This window comes from Anser cygnoides, chromosome Z (genome assembly GCF_040182565.1).
Source record: "Anser cygnoides isolate HZ-2024a breed goose chromosome Z, Taihu_goose_T2T_genome, whole genome shotgun sequence".
In the NCBI taxonomy this organism is placed as follows: Eukaryota; Metazoa; Chordata; class Aves; order Anseriformes; family Anatidae; genus Anser; species Anser cygnoides.
In genome coordinates, this window is record NC_089912.1 from 71,801,963 (window position 1) to 71,823,493 (window position 21,531).

Below are 21,531 nucleotides of genomic sequence, written 5' to 3' on the forward strand. Positions count from 1 at the left end.
AAAAAGGAAAAAAATAGTAAAACAATAAATGCTTGAAAATAGTTAAATCATGAAAAAAAAATCCATTGATGGAAACTAATCTGTATTACTCTATGAAAAAAAAGGGTAAAATCAAAATACCTTGGGCATATTTGAAGAACTAAATGAAACCAGTCATGTATTCGGATAATGTCAGTTTTCAAGTGAAAGGCTGAGGAATATATGGTTTGTTTTTACCTTGCACAATAAACTAGAATAAATTAATAGCTTGATATATTAAAATACACATTACATTTCCTCCAAATATTCATTACTTCTTCCTACATCCATTTTTAGGTGAACAAGACCTAGAATTGTAGATTCAATCCCTGCATCATTTCAGCTTACTTTTTTATGCAACTTAAAATCCAAATCCAATTTTTTTTTGTTTTTCTCTTTTAAACACAGAATCTTGGAGGAAAGGATCAGCGATTTAATACAGATTTTTACATTTCAATTTACACAATTTTCACTTACTTTCTTCCTCATATTAAAAACATCACTATTCACATTTCTCCTACTTAACACATAATAAACTTAACTATATTGTCTCTTTTGGCATAGAAAGCATAAAGCAGCAGAGAAAGTACATGCAAATATACTGCACAAATAGCAGTTATCCTACAGATGATTAAGTTTTGCATTGAATCAAATATGCATTCTTCATAAATATCATATTTTAGACAAAGATGTACACCTAAGAAAGGAAGAATTTCAAATACCAATCAGCAACACAGTAAAGTGCTGAAACAGTTTTGACTCTGATGTATGAAAAACACCACTCACAGAACAAACAAGATTTCACGTATAATCTTTAATATGAAGAGTTCTTTAAATGACAGTTATGAACAGAATGACACAACAGGATTTTAATTTCTTCCTACAACTTCAGAAGAAAAGTTTTTCAAGAAGAGTAAGTAACTTTCAGCATTTCCTCAATTTCATTAGAATGTGTGAGAAAAGAATTTTTCAGAAACTTAAGAGCACTGTAAACTTAAGAAACTTAAGAGCACGTTTCAGTACACTGAAAAGAAGAATTATGTAATTTACCATGTGATAGCTAGAAATTAGACAAAAACATTACTGCTTAAAAGAAGAAAATCAGAACAGCTCAAGAACTTCACAACAGGAATTGCAACTCTGCCCTCACTTCATTACATAAAACTTCAGAAAAAAAGCTTTTATATAAAGGCTACCCATGGCTGCAAACAATCTATTGCTTTAAGCAGTTGCATAGAATAATGGGATACTAGAAGATTAAAAGTAATAGAAAAAAAAAAAGCAAAACAACAACAAAAAACACCGTCCCAGCAGCTTTTGATAAGAGTAGTTAAAATGTCTTTTCTCCCTTCAGCAAAATACAGCGAAAAAGCAGAACTGTGTTTGTATCCAAGTATCACTTGTTTGTTTTCCAGAGCAACTAAGCCTGTATAGAGTGCATTGGACTAAATTCTTAGGGGCAGGGGCTGTTCTTGGTCTGTGTACTTACAACAAAGGCTAACTGAGGCCAGTTCATAACTAGGATGTCTGGGTAATAAGTAATAATGGGTCAGTGGTGTGCAGACAGTAAATACAAACAGGCAAGATGCTGCCACGTTAACATACCTCTTGTACGGAGCGAGCTGCTGGCTTGTCTTGATGATTGGCCAGTATTAAAAACGGCAAAGTACATAACTGGGGGTGCTGGAGAGCTGAATGCAGTTCATTCCTAGCAGTTTCTAGGTCATCTTCAGAGGAGGCACTGTCTAATACAAATATTACCCCTTGGGATCCTTGGTAGTAACGACTCCAGTATTTCCTGATATTGTCAGCCCCTTTCAAGACAATAATAAGAGCTAATTAAAATAAATATAATTGAACAGTCTTAACACTTATAACCAAAAATAATCCTTCTACTTAGAACAATCAAAGCAATCTACTAAATTTTCTCTCATAAACGCACATTAAAAAAAGCAACCATAAATCCGGGACACACGTACACAAACATAGAAACTAACATCGTTTAAATAAGGAAAGAATGTGACTCAAGGCATTGAAAGTTTCTGCTCCATAAACAATTACTGGCAGAACTACTACACTTTCAATGTTGGCTAGGCTAATCCCATACTTTCTCACTGAAATATCCTGATAATAACAAGTAGACAGGACATCCTTTGCCCATTCTTTTTTCCTTAGCCATGTAGCTTAACCTGTGGTTCCTGTTATGTCAGTTGTTCATTATTAAGTATGGTAAGGTCTTTCAGTTTACCTCCAAACCATCATATATTTCATAATCAGTGAAAAGAGGTGTCAGGAAAACGTACTAAAGTTGCAATTACACATTTAATGAGGAAAATCGTGATACAATAGTGAGTTGAACAGGGAATGAGGCGATAGGGTGACAGTTTGCAAAGGTATTAATTTCAACTACTTTTACTATCTCAGCCACATGACAGATTCTGGAAGAGCCCAACACTAGACACGTACGTGACTGACTGTACAGGCTTATGTGCCACAGTAAATTTTAGGACACAGTTCAGTGGCACTCAGCCAACTCAACAGAAGCCAAGCAATAAGGTTATCTATAGAAAGCTTTTGTCTCCCCTGGAGAGCAGCATATGTTGTAACACTGAGGTAGGAAAAAAAAATTATTTGACAGCTGTCAAACTATCTAAACAACAATTTGGACACGGGCTATTCTTTGAATGTCTGAATCTGGCACTACACTCATGGGGACTATCATTAAAAAGTGAACAGCAACAGCAATACGGTAGGAGAAAACTTGACATGTCTGCAAGACAGTGATTTGAAGAAATGTGCTGAATTTTTTTGGATACATACACTTTACATACACTATTCTTATGTTGATATAGGGAAAAGTGAACTTTAATGTTGAGATGGATACCAAGTTCTGATAATAAGAAAACTCCATTTTCCGATGGAACAAAACAACTGACTACGAAGTTTTTGACCAACATGTAGTCATAAAATGAGAATTTAATGCAATACTATTACTATAACTTTGCTATGACACTTAAAATATTAACTTAATTTGTGCATTGTACAACTGAAAAGAGACACTAAAAAACAGGTGAAGAAATCAAAATTTAAGAAGGAATTCGCACCATTTTGCTTTACGCATCCAACACTGAGTATTCAAATCTCACTCCATGGAGTTACTCCCTTCACTGTTCTGATGACACTGGAACCTGAAGCACTCTGTCTCTGTCTTGCACCCAGCACAATCTAGGTAGCTAATTAACATCGTGAATACACACTTTTTCCTACAGAGAATACTGGATTCAGATCTGAACGCTGGTTTTATGCAAAAGACCTAAAGGATTGGTTACTTGACAGTCATGGGATTTAGTCAAGACCTTGCTTAATTTCTTTACTAATTTAACCAGGCTCATGAAGTAATGATGTACAAACAGGACATGTATTTCTTTTACTTTATTGTCAACTTCTGAAGATCAACATTACTTATACAGGAGAGGGATTGCATTGGAAGTTAATTGTATGTTTCCTTACCACTGTAATATCTATCAATTGTATTTGTACAGAAATGAAAGAATTTCATAGCACCTATTATATACACACCAGTCCTTCCAAACAACTCACTGTAACAGAACCAAGGAGAACTAGCGGCCACAGGAGTTTTCAGCCTGAGAGACTCTACTTAACACAGCAATGCACAGCAGTGTCAGCCACAGTCATCTGAGTATCACATTACTTGAAAAAAAAAAAAAAAAAAAGATTATAATTTTCAGGGAACTAAAAGGCCAACAACATGACCAGTTCTTCGAAAGTGTTTTTTGTGCCTTTTTTTTTTTTTTGTCGTAGTAATATAACAACTCTCACCTACCCTAAGATTCAGCCAGCTTCTTTTCAACCACATGTTGCTGCCAAACCCAGAGTATTATCTTAGTAAGATTACTGACTATTTCTAAGGAAAAAAAAACGCTGTGCTTCATTCATGGCAATATGAGGCTACCTTTATTTCCCTCCTTTTCAGTGCTTGTAAGAGAACAGAACATAGTATCACAGAAGAATTTCACTGAAAAGAACTTGAAGGTGTCAAATTTGTTAGCTGTCAAACTTGCAGCAAGTCTGCATTGATAGCATAAATGCCACACAGCCTTTGCATCAAGATAATCTAGCCTGTGCATGAATGCTTCTGTTAAACTCAAGTTTATGAAAAACATCTCTCTCACCTCTTCTCTGCCTTCCATGCTTCCCCACTGAGAAGTCAGGCCTTCAGTATTTTCCCTATTAGCTAACACAGGTGCCGTCTCCAGCTTTGAATTTCCAGCTATTCTGATATTTAAAACTGTTAGAACAACATTTAGGTTGCAAGCACGTGCAAGTTTTAAAAACACCATATATACACTTGTCTGTGAAGAGGCAGTTCGATCTCCTTAATCATCTCCTTAGGTATGTTATACTGCCATCTTAAAATGTGGAATTTAAAATAAAAATTTCCCGCTCTAGTCAGAGGAAAGGACGAAAAGAAAACATGTGTCCTGCAATATGCTCTAACATTTATTAAAGCCTTAAGCTTTAATAGCCTGCAGTAGGTGACACACCACAGTAAACTGGACTTTATAGATGACAATTGTTCACAGCCTTCCCTCTCCACCCCCCCCCCTCTTTTTTCCCCTCTATCTAAACACACAGTAAGTCCTCTAGAGCAAGGAAAGAATGGTTGGCAACTAGAAAAGCATCCACCAGTTTCTTCTCTACCCACTATGCCGTATCTACTCTCCCTCCAGCTGTCCTGTAGACGCCCACAGCAGCTGGGATCACAGATGAAGCAACACAACTTCCCAGACTGAAGAGTGCTACCAGTGCCCAGCGTCTCAGATGCAACCTCATCTTAACTGGAGTCACACCTTCAGCTACAGCACAGACAATCTCCTACGGAAAGCTCTTTATGCATCTGTCTCTACGGCACTTGACACCAGCAAGCATATAAAGAATGCAGGAAGTCTACCACAGCTGTGTTATTTCTGTCTGTCTAGCCCTTCTGCTGACTGGCTCACAAAACTTTGAATCAGCTTTAGCCTTTCAAAGCTGTTTCTGGCTAGAATCAAAAACTCAAATTTTTTTTTTTTTTTGGGGGGGGGGTTGAAGGGGTGGGCGGGCACTGTTCGTAAAATGTAGGTGTAGTTTATGGTGATAAACTAGGATGCTATCTGTACTCCACCCTTTGATTCAGCCTGAAGAAAACCAAGTAGCAAATCCATCAGGAGACAGAGGTTTTTTGTTTGTTTGTTTTGTTTTTAAGCAAACCAAGAAATTTCTACTTTTCACAAAAATCCTACTCAATAAAAAACAGCCCCTACTCTGCAGAAAGTGAAACTAGAAAATTTGTGGGGTTTTTTTGCTTATCCTATTGTAGATAGGCAGGCAGTGCTTACATGACTCCAATTTGCTTTGAGTTAAATAGTAAATTTCTATTCACACTGTAAAAAGCTAATTGTAGAAGAATATTTTCCCAGAACAGTGGAAAGATCACTACTGCTCAGTCCTTGTCTGAATTGCATCAGGACTCAAGTTAACAAAGTCAGTAAACAGGTGTAAATGATTCTTATCTATGAAATGAGGAAACTATGTGGAAGAGCTTAGGCACCATTTGAACAGAAGTCTTGAGTATGATTGATAGCAAACAGATCCATCTTTAATGCTTTCAGAAGCTGAACATCTCTGTGCAACTCACAGCTTGGACAGCTCATCAGGGTCATCTAAAAATGTCATCTGCTAAGATGTTCTGTAAACTGTTAGATGCAGATATGTCACAGATGGCATTACATACACTCCATGACCAGATTTTGTAGAGGTGTCAACTGCCTTTTAGTCAAATACAGTAATGAGATTTTATTGCTTTGTTTTAGTATGTCCCTGTTAGGATTACTTAGGCTGGCATTTACTTGTGGGATCAGTTTTCTGATGACTAAATAGACGAAATTTAGCTGCTCTACCAGCCTATGTTAAAAGAGCGTTCAGTCTTCCCCCCTTTCTCCACAGAACAAAGGAAGGTGGTTTGCCCATACCTATTTAAAAATTAAATGCTAATTAACAGGTCAACATACTCCCCTCCTACCTCATCTTTTTCTTTACTACCTGACAGCTACTGCCATCTTCTCCAGGTGTTTACATTTTCCATTCAACATGGTTTGCATGACAGTATGACTACCCCTCCTACTCTCTTCTCTCTCTGGCTCTTTTATTTCCAAATTAGGACAAAATACGCATGCTTTGTTTAACCAATCCTGTTTAAAAGTTATTGGTTCTCGAGCTCTCACCTACACAATTAATTTGGCTGGTTTAAGGGTGTGAATTTATTACTTTGGTCATGAAGCTTAAGGAGAAACAGCAGTGGGGAGGACAGTTCTCTTATCCTGGGCTTGCTCAACTGCATGGAGCTTCAAGCATCCCTGATACTAAGCACTCCACTTTTGCTAACTGGTTAATACGTTTTGTCTTAAATGGAATTTAAAAGATGATTACACAACATGTTGGTTATCTATGCTCATGCAAAAAGCCTTTAGGTAGCTTACAAAAATCTAACACAAACACATGACAATGCATCTTAGTACATAAAACAGAGAAAGTTAATAAATCCTATAACATGTTGTTAGTATTTTTTGGAATCAGTAAGAATAAAAAGAGCTATTCTCGTCCAAAATTATTCATTTAAATTTGACCAGGTTCAAATAGGCTTATTCAAAAAACAAAACCAAACAAAACCAAACAAACAAAACCAACCAAACAAAAAAAAAAACACCCACAACTGTAAATTATTAGGTGGCCTACAGTTTGGGCCTGTAATCTTGACATAGGCCTAAGTATCCATGTCATGACAACTGCCCTAATTTTATATTCTGCTCTGACAGCATTACAGCAGTGAATGACTGAATAAACATACTGAATAAATGGTGGCTGCAGGTGCTGGGTCTTAAGGCTGGAAACAAACTCCTTAGAGCCAAAAAAAAAAAAGCTTCATAGTGCCTTTGCACCTTCATTATCTGTCTTGAGAATAAACTTCAGCATTCAGTATCCCAAATTTCTTTTATTAAAACAGTGTTAAAAAATTTCAAACAATACATTAGCACGCTTTATTTTTCCATTCTTTCCCCATTCTTCCTTATGTTCATCAAACACGATTTCATTCAGAGTTTTCACCAGAGATTACTGCACCATAGCAGAAAATCATCACATCTGTAATTTCTTTTTGCACCATTACTCAGTTAAGTTGTGTAATTCAGAGAGATGTTTCAAGTTACCACGGTAAGAGTGCATTCTGAAAGAACATGGTTTGGGGCATACCACATCTTCACAGCAATTCAAACTACAGACAGTATTTTATGGACAAAGTTTTTGGAAGAAAGTGGTACTTTAATTTCACAAAAAGCAGGAAGGAATTGTGGTGTATCAAAATAAAAAGTTACAGAATGGAAAGTTCAGCTTGGTCAGTAACTAAAGGAAGATATTTTTTTCAAATAATTCAAGCAAATAAAAGAAGAGTTCTTTTTCAAGTAATTCAAGCAGGCCTAAGTTTGATTTGAAAATTGGAATCAAATGTTTATAAATTAAGCATTTAATATTTATGGAATGGGATAAAAACACTGATTTCTGGTAGGGAGGCAGTCTAGCTTAAAAAAAATAAATAATAAATAAATAGAAAGCAAAACTAGGATTTTTGTTTTGTTTTAATATTCTAGTACCCTGTTCTTAAAAAAAATGCAAAAAGTACAGCAAACTTTGTTCCATGTCCCAAACCTTGAAGACCGATGAAGAAATAATCAAACCATAACAGATGAAAGAAGACAACTGTTTTCTATATGCTTTGCATGAAGTTTTACAATCCCTACAGAAATGAAGAAACAAAATCTGGCTTCATTAGCAGCTCCAGCAGTCAACCAGCACACTCAAAACTAGCACCATTTTCGACCTCGAGGAAGGATATTGGTTCAGCCAAACAAAAAGGATACTACACAGTCACCATCTGTTTCACATAACTTCTTGGCTGCTGAATACAAGAACCTTAAACAGTATGACTTTTGCTCTAAGTTCCTTAAATATTAGCTGTTACTACTTTGCTGTACAAACATATATGAAGCTTTCAATTTTCAGTTACCTAAACCTAAAAGGTAATTTTAAAATAGAGTATCAAAAATTAAAACTATATTGAATTTCACACTTTGAATAGCATGCAAGAATGGACAGTGATTGTTAGAAACAGATGCCCCTCTGTCTTCCTCCAGGTTTCCAAGATCAAATGCCTGGACTAGACCTTTAAACTAAAGGGAACTTAGATAACAATGCCTTAACAAATGAATAAGAAAAAAATTTCTCTTTGATAACACCAAAGGCAGAAACTACTACTTTTTACTTTCTTTTCAATCTTTCTCAACTTTATGTACTGTTGTGAAAAACGGATTTTAAATTCCAGCCCCAATGATTTATCATTTTTAAATTTAAAACAGCTAATATTTTGGTATGATGAGATTTAGACACTGTATCTTTTTATAATCAAAAGAATAAATGCTATACCTCCAAGTTCTTTTACATTCAAAATGGCATTCTGGAATGGCACTGCTTTTATGCTAAAACCTGAAAACAGAAAAGAGATTAAAATGTGATTTATCAATGAGGCCATTTGAAATCAATTCCATACATTTAGAAAAGACTACATTTTTCACCAAAAAAATAAAAACCACAATATTTTGCATATGAAATTCTGTTTAAATATGATGTTTTAAAAATATCAGTTGCAGGGTGCAGGGAGACAAATCAGCAAGAGCTAAGACATTTACAGAGATACAATTTAATAGCTGGCATACATTAAATACAGCACAAAATTTCCACCCAGGTCATCTACCATTTGGTAGGTAGATGGAATGAAATACATTTTTATAAAATAATCTTTTAATGCATCTGTAACTGAAGCTTAGATTTCAAATTACCAATAATATGAAGTGACTCTTGTACAATTTTTTAGGAAACGTGGAAGACAATGTGTTATTTAAATCACTTTGTCTTACATTTGAACTTCACAGGTTTTAGTTACACTTAGAGTATTAATCCTGTCTATAAATATTATTAACAGAAAGATCCTTTTGCAGACCTGAGTGGTATTTACTAAAGTGGTTCCAAGCACACTCTAGTGTCTATGAATCTTCTATTAGCCTGTTAAATGCTTAAAAAAATAAATAGTAATTGATGTTTTCTTCTACCTGGAAATGAAGACAGCCAAAAGAAAGGGAATTAGCAAGGCTTGCGGCAAACCATCAATGTACTACATCCTAAACTGTAGATACATACGGACATGTACGTGTATATAAGAAAAACTACATCTGTTCTTTCAGCATGAACTATTGGTAGACATTGAATTTATTTCCATCTATCACAAGCAGTTTCAAGATGATTACATACCTACGAACTAAGTTAACCAGTTTTGAAGAATGTGTGTCACCCTGGGTTCATTAGCTATCATTTAACAGACACAAGGAATTTGTTCTCCCAGATCAGACCAATAAGCTATTCTCGTACCCTAACTCCAATCCTGATCAGTGTAAGGTGCAGTACAGGAAAGTGCAAGAAATTCTGAAGGGAATAATTTTGTAATGGTTTGTTGTCTTAAAATAATTCCTAAACTCTTCCTAGAAAACTAAAAGCTGGAATGGACGTGAGTGGACTTGATGAGAAAATCAAAAATACAGGGTATAGTTTGAAAACCAAATGGAGAAGCTCTCACTTATTTACTGATTCTCAATCATATTTTCTAATATAGCAAAGGTTACAAATAGATACATTTATTATAAGCTGAGTATCCTAGCTAATTATCATTTTGATTTGGATGCTACCCAGTTTTCTCTGGAGTTCATTTGCATTTCTCAAGTTGCCTAACTACACGATAGAATTTTGATGCTACTATCTAGAAACATGTAAGAAACTTAATTTTAAAATGAGTTGTATTTTCATTATTTCCTTTGATAGATCTATATTGCTGTTTACATTGCTATGACTATTTCTTTCAGGGTCCAAAGTGTTAAAGTTTAATTTGCACTAATTTCAGGTGAACTCCAAAGATAAAGAGAAAAAAAGACTAAATTGCTCAACAATTTCCTTCTAACCTTTTGAATTAGGCATTGACATCTTCTCCACACAATGAGGTGTCAGATCTTTTCAGCATTTCTAATTACACCGAGATAATGGGTTAATTATGCATCAAAGAAAAAAAAAAAAGGTATTTTCTTGTACCTGTTTTACTTTGTTTACTTACTGTTTTATTAAATAACCTTATGTTCTTGTAATTTAAGCAAAAACACACTGAAAACCAGTTAGGGTTGCTAAGGGATGGTCATGTAAAATTCAAGTCCATGAAGCACAGCTTCAGTATAAAGCCATAAAACTAACTATACACACAAGTTACTCGCACAACACTCACTATCTGTTCCCTCTGCAATTCAACCTTAATAAACTCCTGTAGCCACACATCCAGATTTCTTCCATCTCAGTGGTCCTAATCTGTCTTCTTTCTGAACTTGGCAGGCAGGTATTCCTTTTATTCCTTTTTCTTATTCTACAAGGGTTTTTATTTGTTTGTTTTGTCTTGGGCTTTTTTTTTTTGCCTTTGCAATATTAAGTCCTTCTGGTTCTTTTACATCAGCATTCATATTCAAATTTTTGCAGCTAAGATGCCTTTTAGCTGTTGTTGTGCCTGTTTCTATGCATCTTTTCAATACCACTCAAACTTTTTGTAAATAATCTGCTCTTACTACATAAACAACTCTCTTTGCTGATCTAAAAGGAAGGATTATCACCAGAAATAATTCCCATTATGTTAGTCTTTTGTATGCTAGCATATACCACAAAGAAGAACTGACCAATTATAAGAAATTAAGTATGATGTAATTTTCAGAGCTTCACTACCCCATTCTAATTTATATTATGTTCTCTATTCTGATTGTATAACAAGACTGCTCAAAAGCCAAAACTAAAGAGAAGAAAGAAACCTTTTAATGTCTGTCTCCAGTAAACTGCTATTGTCTGTTTCATAAGGTTCTATTTTATTAGACCACAATGTCTGCTCTGACTTTTGACATATTCCAAGTTGTATGCTTTCATGGATATTCCCCAATGTACAGCCAAACACGGAGAGTAAAGTTGGGTTAGCTTCAAAACAATACATTATTTATCTTCAAAAGCAAGATTAAGCTGAAGTTCTCTACTGCCATTGCTTGTGTTTCAGAAGTTAACTTTTGGCAACACCAAACGTACACACCATGGAATAAAGGCAGCATCCTACCTGTGGTAGACACTATATTCTCTGGGCTTTCGCTGCAAAGCTGTGACAGAAGACTTGTCTTGCCGGAACCAGTAAGGCCTATGCAAACCAAGTCATATTCAGGTCGTGGTGGTGGTGGTCCCTTGCAGCAAAGTGCTCTAAAACACTGCCAGGAGGAAACACAAGAGGAAGAAGTTACTTTTTTTTTGCAAATATTTATTCAACAAGATTTTAAAATCAGATTTATAAGTTGAAAGGTGCTAGACAGAAGCAAAATATTATTCTAACTTACTGTATTGGCAAAATCAGCAGTTAATAGAGTGAGATCAGCTCAAGTAAAATCTAGAACAGCTTTACAACAAAATTTAAATATACCTGTTAACTTTTCACCTAAACCTCATGGAGCTGGATTGAAGAAAGTGACTTGAATTTCTTGAATAGCATGAACAGTGCACATACAGTGAAATGTATGGGCTCTACTTTACTCTGCAGTTGGGTATTCAAGAGTTTGCTTCCAGAAGGAAAACTGGTAGAAAACTCCCGTGCTAACTTAATGCAGTACCTGCTGTGAACATCAAAGCAGCTTCTGAACAACTGCTGACCAGGCTTACCCTGTTGTCACAAGAAAGAATCAGAGAGCATTGCTCTACTGATTTCCTTCCTGGGCTTGCATTGTCATGTGTGTAGAAGGAGGAAAGTACTTGTCCTACCTAACAATTTAAGCTGTTAAAGAGTATAGCTTGAGAGAAATATATTTTGCTGGACATAGTTCTGGCCATAAAAATGCAGATCTCTCACTGTTCCCTGGAGAAGTGAATTAATCAGAACAAAGAATATAAATCACTTACACAAAGCCTACTTTAGAGTTCTGCTCACGTCTCTTAAATAATATTGCCAAAATAGGCCAGACCCATCCAACAGGTCTCTTAAGCCCTTAGTAAGGCTCATTATATACTTCTTTATACATTATATGGAAAACTTTTATATAAAAAACTAAAATCATACCATTGTGGGATAGCTAGCAATTCTGTATTTAAGGTGTAAGCCCAAAATATATCCTGTCCACCCCAAAATACGTAAGTACTTTTCCCCAATATCTGCTATCTTCACGTAAGAATACATCTGCTATAACACGTACCAGAAAATGTGTTTGTGGAGCCGTTCCCCCTCTCTCTCATGCCTTTTGTCTTTACATAGTCCTAGCTTTTGAACCTCCAGCAACAGATACCTGAGTCTCCACAACTATGCTGAGGGTGCAGCTGATTACTAGATTTAATTCATTTTTACGACCTTAACCACAACTAATCACAGCACTGGGTAAAGAAGCCCAGTCTTTACAAACACATTCTAGTACTTGTCTATGTGACTATCCATCCCCTTTCACTGATGACAACTGCAGGAAACAAGAAACTGAAGAGAAATTAGTAAGACACTGCAGCAAATAGCAGGTTCTGGGACCATAAGCAGGTCATCTAAAGATAACGTGATTATGAAAAGATAGTTCGTTATGATTACAGAAGTTTTATTGGTTTTCTTCTGCACAGATGTTAAATTATTATATATGTATTGTAGCTATATCAGCAGCATGACTGAGGCTTTTTTTCAAGAGAATTCTTAATGTGCAACATGTCACATTTTAATGGATACTTTTAATAATATATTTTAATTTTATAAACTTGTTTCACAGTCCTCCTGCTCAAGCTCAATGAACAACTCTACCATCAAAACATCACTATACAAACAGAGCGGTAACTGCAGTCCTGTTTTCTCAGCAGCTTAAAGTTGCATGGCCCCAAACAAAACGAGGGATATTTAAGCACTTTGGCAGGTGCATCCAGCATTTCCACAAGAACTGTGGAAGAGGAGAAAATTCAGTGGTCACAGACCAAGAAATAAAATTACATCCTATATTCTACTTTTGCTTATGTACAGAAAGTGCATCCTGAGATATTTCATGAAGCATGGACTAAAGCTACACTATTATTTAAGATGTCATCATATATTACAGTACAGTCAGAAAGGTACAGAGTTTCAAGTAACGTGTAAGGTGTAAAGAAGCCATTCCTAAAACCCAAAGCACAAACATATAAAAAATATTTAGAGTTGTTCAATCCACTATTAGCTCTCAGTTGTTTCCAAAACCAGGGTGCTCCATTTGAACAATACAAAGGATGTAAGAGAAACGCGTATTAATAGCCTAACTGCTCTTCAGATAATTCTCGTATAGGAACTGCAGTTCTCTTTCATAAATACCCAAACCTGATATGTTCAACAACTATAGCTACTGGACGGGAGAAGAAACAAGAAAAGAGAGGTAAGAGTTAATTGTTTCTCGAGAAAAAAAAAAAGAAAAAAAAAGAAAGAGTGGATTTGAAAGTACTTAAAATAGAACAATACAGTATCTTGCAAAAATGTATGTGTTTAGCCAGTTTTGGAAAAAAGCATCTATTAACCCAGGAAACTGGGAGCAATTAGGTGCTGCAGTCTGCAGGAAAATGTACAATATTCAGTCCCACTGTTACTTTCATTTTACTAGTGTGTGTGCACATGCTGCGCGCGCAAGTTTAATGATATGTAAGAGGTAAGGGAAGAAGTCAGCCGTCTTCCTCTTGCTTAGGGATTTCTATCCCAACCGGATTATTCCAGTTTTAGGTCCATCAGCATTTGAGCTGACAATCCTAGACAGTGGCCCTTTAAAGCCCCACAGAGGTTTCTTCTGAGAAAAGCATTAAATATTGCATCTATAGCAGGGGTGGCCAAACCCTTCTGACATATGTGCCGCTCAGAGATTGAAGCTTTGGGCAGCGAACATTCCTGAATTACTACTCTTTCCAACACATTACACTGCCTCCGGTCATTGAGTCTATCTTCGCCTACTCGTACTTCTCGTTTCACTCTCCATTTTGGGGTGAAATACTCTATTATTTCTGTTTTGTTCTGGACCCATCTCCTGTCTGTTTCTTTTGTTGCCACTATTTAATAGGGACAAACAGAAGCAAGGGATTTCATGCTTAGTTGGTTAAACACACTCACATTCACGCAAAAATACCCTAAGTTAGTGCAACATCTAATGCTAACAAACCAAGCGTCCAGGGTTCTTGAAATCCAGAATTAAGGCTGTAAAGCTCAACCATAATTCTGCTCTGCTCCCCTCCTCCTCTTGCCTATATTTATGAATATAGCCTCCCTTCTCTTTTTATTTTTCAATTAAGACGTTGTTGAACAAATAGACTTCTAGTACCCAGCATGCATTTCTATCCAGAGGACTGGTTAATCATCTGAAGTTGCTACCAAAATACCAAGGAGAAAAAAAAAGTAAAGCTTACACATATTAGGCTCCATAATTCTGATATTGTACAAGATCACATAAGCACAAAGGAATCTCAAACCAAGAGATGATATAAAAGATAGGGAGAAAAAAAGTGGACAATTACAATACCAAAGATAGGAAACAACTGGAGAAAGCAGCAGAGTAATTGAATGCAAATAATGAAACATTCAAGGCACTTAAATGAAGCTATGCACAGCCAAGAGAGAGGAAAAAGGGATATATAATAAACTACATTTACACTGTGTGAATATATGCATAGTTAACCAGTGCTAGGTTAAAGATTGGACTCAGTGATCTTAGAGGCCTTTTCCAACCTAACTGCTTCAATGGTTCTATGAATGCCTTGGTGTTAAAACAGTACACTGGGATCTGTGCATTTGACTGTGTCAGTTACAGCCGTACACACTTCAGTTTCCATACTGCTGCACAGGTGGTATTAACTACTGGAAAAAAAATGATGGGAAGAGGAAAAAGCTACCTCCTTTAAGGCACGCAAACAGTGAAAATGCTTTTGTGTTTTCTAATCAACAGGATGATAAGGCCCATCTTCATCTACATAGCAATGATGACGGCAAAACCGACCAGGTCACTACTCATTTGTGGCTACCAGCAGAAATTAATGCTCACATAGGCACTGCCATCCAGAAGCGACCTTCAGCACAGATAAAAATACTAAAACTGTAATCAGTAGCCTTCTTTGACAGACCACAACCTGACTTAACAATGACCACTATGCTCAGGCTCCTCCATCACAGTATGGACTAATGATCCAAATCCAGTAGAGGGACCTCAGCTCAAAGCCTACTGACAAAGTAGTCTTCTTGTTTAACCTGCCTAATCTTCATGTGCACGTGGTAAGCTCACTGGTTGAACCCAAAGGCACTCTCCCTCTTCAGGGCCTAAACACAATTTCAATTTTATATTGGCTTATGCCACAGAAAGATGGACAGATATATGGCAATAAGGACGAGCTACCATAAACCAGGACAAATTCTCAACAAAAAAGGACAGCAATTTTATAGAACAAACATAGTCCTGGTAACATCCGACCTTACAGAAATGTTGCAGGACCATAACATAGCAACATACTGTTTGGAGGAGAAGCTCGAATTCTTCCCTCAGACCAATAGGAAAGAAATACATTTGGGTTCATTCACTGAAATTATTCAACATCCACTGTCCAACACGTCTCAGTATTTCAGAGGAACTACAATCCTAGATTCTCAAAAAAAGCAACCACATTTCAAAACACTTTCAATATCTATATGTAGTCACCTGCTGAACTAGACATAAGGCTTAAGTACCAAAACCAAACAAATGATGTAGCTCTACAAAATGTTTGACAACTCTGCTACCAGCAGAGGAGGCTTGTAGCAAATAAGATCAAGAAAAATGAACTGGATGGCTTCTGAGAAGCCAGATATGACAGTGCTATTCAGAGTACATCATTTCAAAGACTTCCTGGTCATGATGCAGTCTTCCTTTGGGTGAAGATGATACAATCATCTATCATGGTAGAATTCTGTCCAAAACATAGAACTTACTGATTTCTCAAGCAAATAAAGTTCTCACTTGCTTAAGGATAAAATAAAGGTTTCAAGTCAGTTATTTTTTACGATCAAGATCCTCAATGCCACATTGCACGAGCATGAAGGATAGTATCTTTGCATTTGGGCAGAAGGTACAGGATCTTTTGCCCTTATCTTCCAGTGAGAGTGACTGCTCCGTGATAAAGGCTTCATCTAGAAGTTCAGGGCTCTAGCTACAAGGAAAATTCTTCGAATGCGGTCAAGTTTGTGTGCTACAAAAACATAATAATCCTGGAAAAAAAACTGTAAGGCAATGGTAGTCCTTCTCCTTGAAACTATAAGCCAAAACAAATCACTAAACCTCGTGCTCAAAGTGGAAAATGTAACTCTCTGACCTTAACCTCTCAGGCACTTCCCCATAAATAACAGAAGACCAGGAACAAAATTACAACTCTCCACTCCATTCATACTGTCCTCTAAGAAAGCACTGAGAAAAACAAACATCAGGTTCTGTATGTGCTTAGATATTCACTGTAGAAGTATGATGTAAAAGCCTACCAAAATAAAACAGCATATGCACAGGTCATGCTGAGTCAACAAAAGAGCTGAACATAGGCACAGGTGCTACTCTGAACAGGAGACTTCACGGCAGTGACAGATCAAGCTCCAAGGGGGTTCTCCAACACTTCTAAGTTTCATCAAGTGTAGAACTATTGCTCAAGTTGTTTCCTCCTTTCTGACAGTTTGCTTTCCATTTATTTCCCTGCACAGGAATAACTCACATTTCAACCCTTCAGTCCATTCAAATCTAACAGCAAGAGACAAAGGTAACAAAAAAGATGAACAGAAGCCTGATGAACAAAAGCCTTTGCAAACAGTTTCACAACCTAAGGAAATATTGAAAAAGCCCTAAAAATCATTGCACAAAAGGCAGTAGCAACACCACAAAAATGGACAAAGTTAAGAATGTAACACTATCCGTCATTTCTAATTTCTAGTAAAGATAAAAAATACATAGACACCCCACCCCACCCCCAAAAAAAAAAAATTAGCCTAGAGGTATCAGGCTTGCTAAAAGCCATCTCTTTACAGGTTCCCAGGAAGAAAAAAAAAAAAAAGCTTTTCCATGATTCACTTATGTTATAAGGTGCGTTACAGAACTGTGTTTTCTTTTGTTCAGCAAAGTAGGAATTATTTGTGTTCCACACTGGATCACAAAATCCAGAAAAAATCTTATTGACCACCTGGTATTTTTTAATTTCTCTAATTAACGCTGACTAAATGTCAACTGCACACTGTTTTTTCTTTCTTCGCCCAGAAAAAATATTTGGTACCCAAGACCCTAGACGGCCTTACTTTATACACACACTAGACATGGTATTACTTCTGTAATACTATAAGAAAGAATTTATGGTAATAGTACAATTCAAATCGCATTTCCAAATGGGTATAGGAACCTAAAAGAAACAAAAATCAGAGAAATACTTCAGGTGCAAAAAATTAAAACTTGCATTGTATTACTTATTCAAAAGAAAAAAAACAAACCTGCTGCTGCCCTAATTCAAACTGCAATAGGAGTCTCAGTCCTCATGGTAATAAGAGCTCCCTCATTATACATGAAGTGAGATTTATGGGATCACACTGGGACTTATGCAGCAAGAGGGTCTGAAGAAATTTCAAGTATGGTAAAATAAACACAAATAAATTCATTTGAAATGTAGTTGGAAAAAGCAGAAAAGGAGATGGCCAAGAAATGACCCAGGATGACAAGTGAGAAGTGTCTCAGTGAAGGCACAGGTGATACCATTTAATACATGCCTGAGAAAAGTAACAATATCTGAATTTTCATATACTGAGGTATACGAAAGAATACAATATATGAAATTTCAGTAACATTACAGAAATAGACAAACTCCAGAGATTTTTTTTTCTATCAAGCTTCAGCCCACGCTTCCAGAATTGTTGGGCATCATAAGCAAAAATTAAAAATAAACAACTCGCAGGTTGTGTGTGAGTCTCTGAGTGTATATATATAAATATATATATATACATAATTTTAAAAAAGAAAACCTCAAGAAATTCCAAATGAGTTTTGAGGGAAAAAGAAGAAATATTTCATGTTTACTTGAGGCAATGTTTCCTCTGAGATTTATCCCCAGGATATGTCTTGTTCTTTCTTATGAAAGAATTCAAAACTAACATTTGCTATCAAATCTGAAAGCAAAGAGGACAAATCTCTAGATACAAGAGACCAGACTATTTCCTCTGAAGTCCAGTCCTACTGAACATGTACATAGCTGGGTAGAAAGGCAAGTAAAAGGAGATTGTGGATACTAGTCAAAGAAAAACTGTACAGAACAAAATAGTGGAGAAGGACCCAAATATCCCATTGATAAGGAATACTATAATTACTTAGGAAACTACCAGAGGGCAAAATTAAACAGAATTGGGATAGTGTGACAGTACGTTAAAAATAAAAGTATAGTTTCTACTGTCATTTTTAAATCTATTTGCTCAGATAATAATTCTCTCTTTGCTCATATCATAAAAGAAATATAGTGTAACTATACCAGCCAAAACCAGGACACAAATTTAGGTACTGACCAATCAAGAAGTTAGCAAACTGATGAATGTTTGGTTGCTCTAAAAATTAACAGAAGGCAAAGGAAGGAAGATACTAGTAAAGACTGATGTAAAAAAAAAAAAAAAAAGTTACTAAATTAGAAACAGTCTATGCAGTTAACATTGAAATATAAGGAGTACGCTTTACGAATGTATATACAGTCTAACAGGAATTAATGGGAGGATTTAGATAAAAGGAAGAAGTGGACCAGAGAATAACGATAGCTTGATTTTGCAGGCGGCGCAAGTTTTACAGCCAAAGAATTCTGCTGCCTGGAACATTTAAAACCAGACTGCCTTCCAACTCTACGAAATGAAGTAAAAATTACACTGATGTTGGCAGAGGCACAAATGGGAGATCTAAGGGATATGCTCGACTATCAATTCATGGCATACTTGGATTTGAAGTACTACATAGTCACAGGCAATGGGTATCTCTTATTCTTTAGGCTCTCTTTGAATGCTTTCATTCTTACATGCATTTTTCAATTTACTGTCGCAATATACAACTATCACAGCATACTATATTTACAAAAATAAGAACCTCTAAGAAGATATGTATTTTGACCAAAAGACCTAGGGAATAGGAAATATGTAGTAACATATACAGGAACCTCTCTTCCTCCCCTATATAGCAGAAGTTTTACTTGGCTAGCACAGCACATTACTACTGTGGGAGGAAACAGAAGACCAACCTAAACAAAAACCATTAATCCAAAATATACAATTGGAGGAAGGCATACAAATCTGAAGTACCATTAAAAATTCTTCAAATTTTAATCAATGACAGCTTCTTTGAATGTAAAAGTTTTTGCCTTGACCAAACTCTGAGGAAGTTGGATTTGAAAAACTTCAGCTATTTCGAACATCTCATGCTCCTACACAGGCATTTTGCATTTTTAATCTCTCCAGCTGCAAGGTTTTGGGGTTGTTTTTGCTTGGTTGGTTTTGGTTTTTGTTTTATTTTGTTTTCTTGGTTAAGTATCTCTATCTCCCACTAAGTTTCTCAATTGTCACCAATCTGTTTTCTAATGAAGACCTCTCTATTTATTGGTTGTTTTGTACTTCTAGTACTGTAAAATCAGAACTGTCCAATTTGTCACTCCTGATCATACATGGATCAAGGACTACAGCCTTTAAACTGTCTCAAACAGAAACCAAACAGGAGCTCTGCTTGTAGTCCTTGAATATCTGGGGAACATAATTTGAGATGGGGATTCTCAGTTGACAGGAAGGAGAATGGACCATATGGAGGCAAGACAACCGTAAATATATGCTGTGTTCACAGGCTTGCACCGTTAAAACAAAAACAAAACAAACAAAAAATACCATTCTTGTTCAAACAAGAATTTGTTTAATAAATATTGACCAAAACCTCTTCAACTATTTAAGTCAGGTTAAAAAAAAAAAAAAAAAAGGAAAAGAAAGAAAAGGGTAAAGAATATTTTGTAGATAAATTCTGGACACTCTTAAAGGTTAAGCTGCCTCTCAGAGGCCACAACTAGATTTTAACTTTTGCAGGGGAGAAAAATGGGAGCTGGCAAGAAAAAGGTTTATTTTTCATCAAAAAACAGACTATCAAGGCCTTACTCACGAGACAGCCTGCCACACATCTATGCCTACTCACAGGTACGTCAGCATACCCTCTTTGCAGCACAGACAACCCAAACCAACAAGTTTCTGCTAGTGTAACTATATCCACTCCTTATCAGTTAAGAGGCATGAGATACTTCAAGCCACACAAACGTATTACTGTGCCAGATTTTTATTTTTATTTTTGTGGAAAAAAATCTGCTTTTAGTCTCAGAGCTACTGCAGATCTCCTGAGGTGATTCAGAATCTTTCATCTTTGCGTAGGTGCAAGTACTTTGCATTATAGCAAGCACTTTCACAGGGAGCAGCAAATGTCCCCAGCCTGAAACATTCCTGTGCCACCACTTTCGCAATGCTATTGCTTTTACTGACAAGTTGTTGGGTGTCTGTTTTTCAGGTAACAATTACACAGTACTTCTGTAAAAATTCTCTTAAGTTAAAAAGGCAACAGGTTGCTGCTTAAGAATATCTCATGTTGGTGAAATATAATCATAAATCCAACCAGAAATAAACTCAACATGTAATTCAGATAACTGAGCACAGCTCTGGGGTGCTCAGTCCCTTGTCTGCTTTAATGCACAGCTGTAAGAGATTTAATATTTATTTTAAGGAGCCTGCAGACACCTCAGTAAAAACTGACTCACTGCTGCTTACTGGAACAAAAATTTTACCATTTAATCTAGATCAGTGTAAATCTTGCCAAGATGGGAAACTCCTCCTTCCACTGGCTAGAGAGAAAATTTCACCAACAACCAGGGAGAACTGCAATAATGATGAGATTCTATCAGTGAAACATAAACAATCTGGAGTTGGTGGCATAATTCAGATTAAGACAATGAATAAAAACAGGCTTAAGAAATGGAAGATGGTTGGTTTTAAGACTAAGACATATGATCAGTTGTAAAAGCAGAATTTAACTCTATCTTTTTTTGTTTAAAGTTAGTTGTTTTTTTTTCCTTTCTTTTACACTCGCTTCCCTAATTAAAGAGGTTTGTGATTTTTGTTTGTTTGTTTGTTTGTTTTAAAAGGAAGTTTGATATGCACATATATCAAACATATGATATACAACAGCTTTTACAGCGAGGCTTAGGTAATGGCCAGTCACCTACATATCATAAGATCAGTATTTTTGAAATGTAAGGATTGCATACAGAGTATGAGAAGAG

At 36.1% G+C, this 21,531-nt stretch overlaps 1 protein-coding gene across 11 annotated transcripts in view; it reads right to left on the minus strand.

Annotated features, from left to right (window-relative positions):
* Positions 1-21,531, minus strand: part of ARL15 (ADP ribosylation factor like GTPase 15) — a 216,914-nt gene that overhangs the window by 126,186 nt on the left and 69,197 nt on the right. For all 11 annotated transcript variants that reach the window (XM_066988909.1, XM_066988908.1, XM_066988914.1 and 8 more), the window contains 3 exons: positions 11,312-11,456; positions 8,554-8,613; positions 1,624-1,832 (listed from right to left, as the gene is read on the minus strand). In XM_066988909.1, coding sequence (XP_066845010.1) covers positions 1,624-1,832; positions 8,554-8,613; positions 11,312-11,456 — 414 coding nt within the window. The remainder of the gene's footprint in view (positions 1-1,623; positions 1,833-8,553; positions 8,614-11,311; positions 11,457-21,531) is intronic.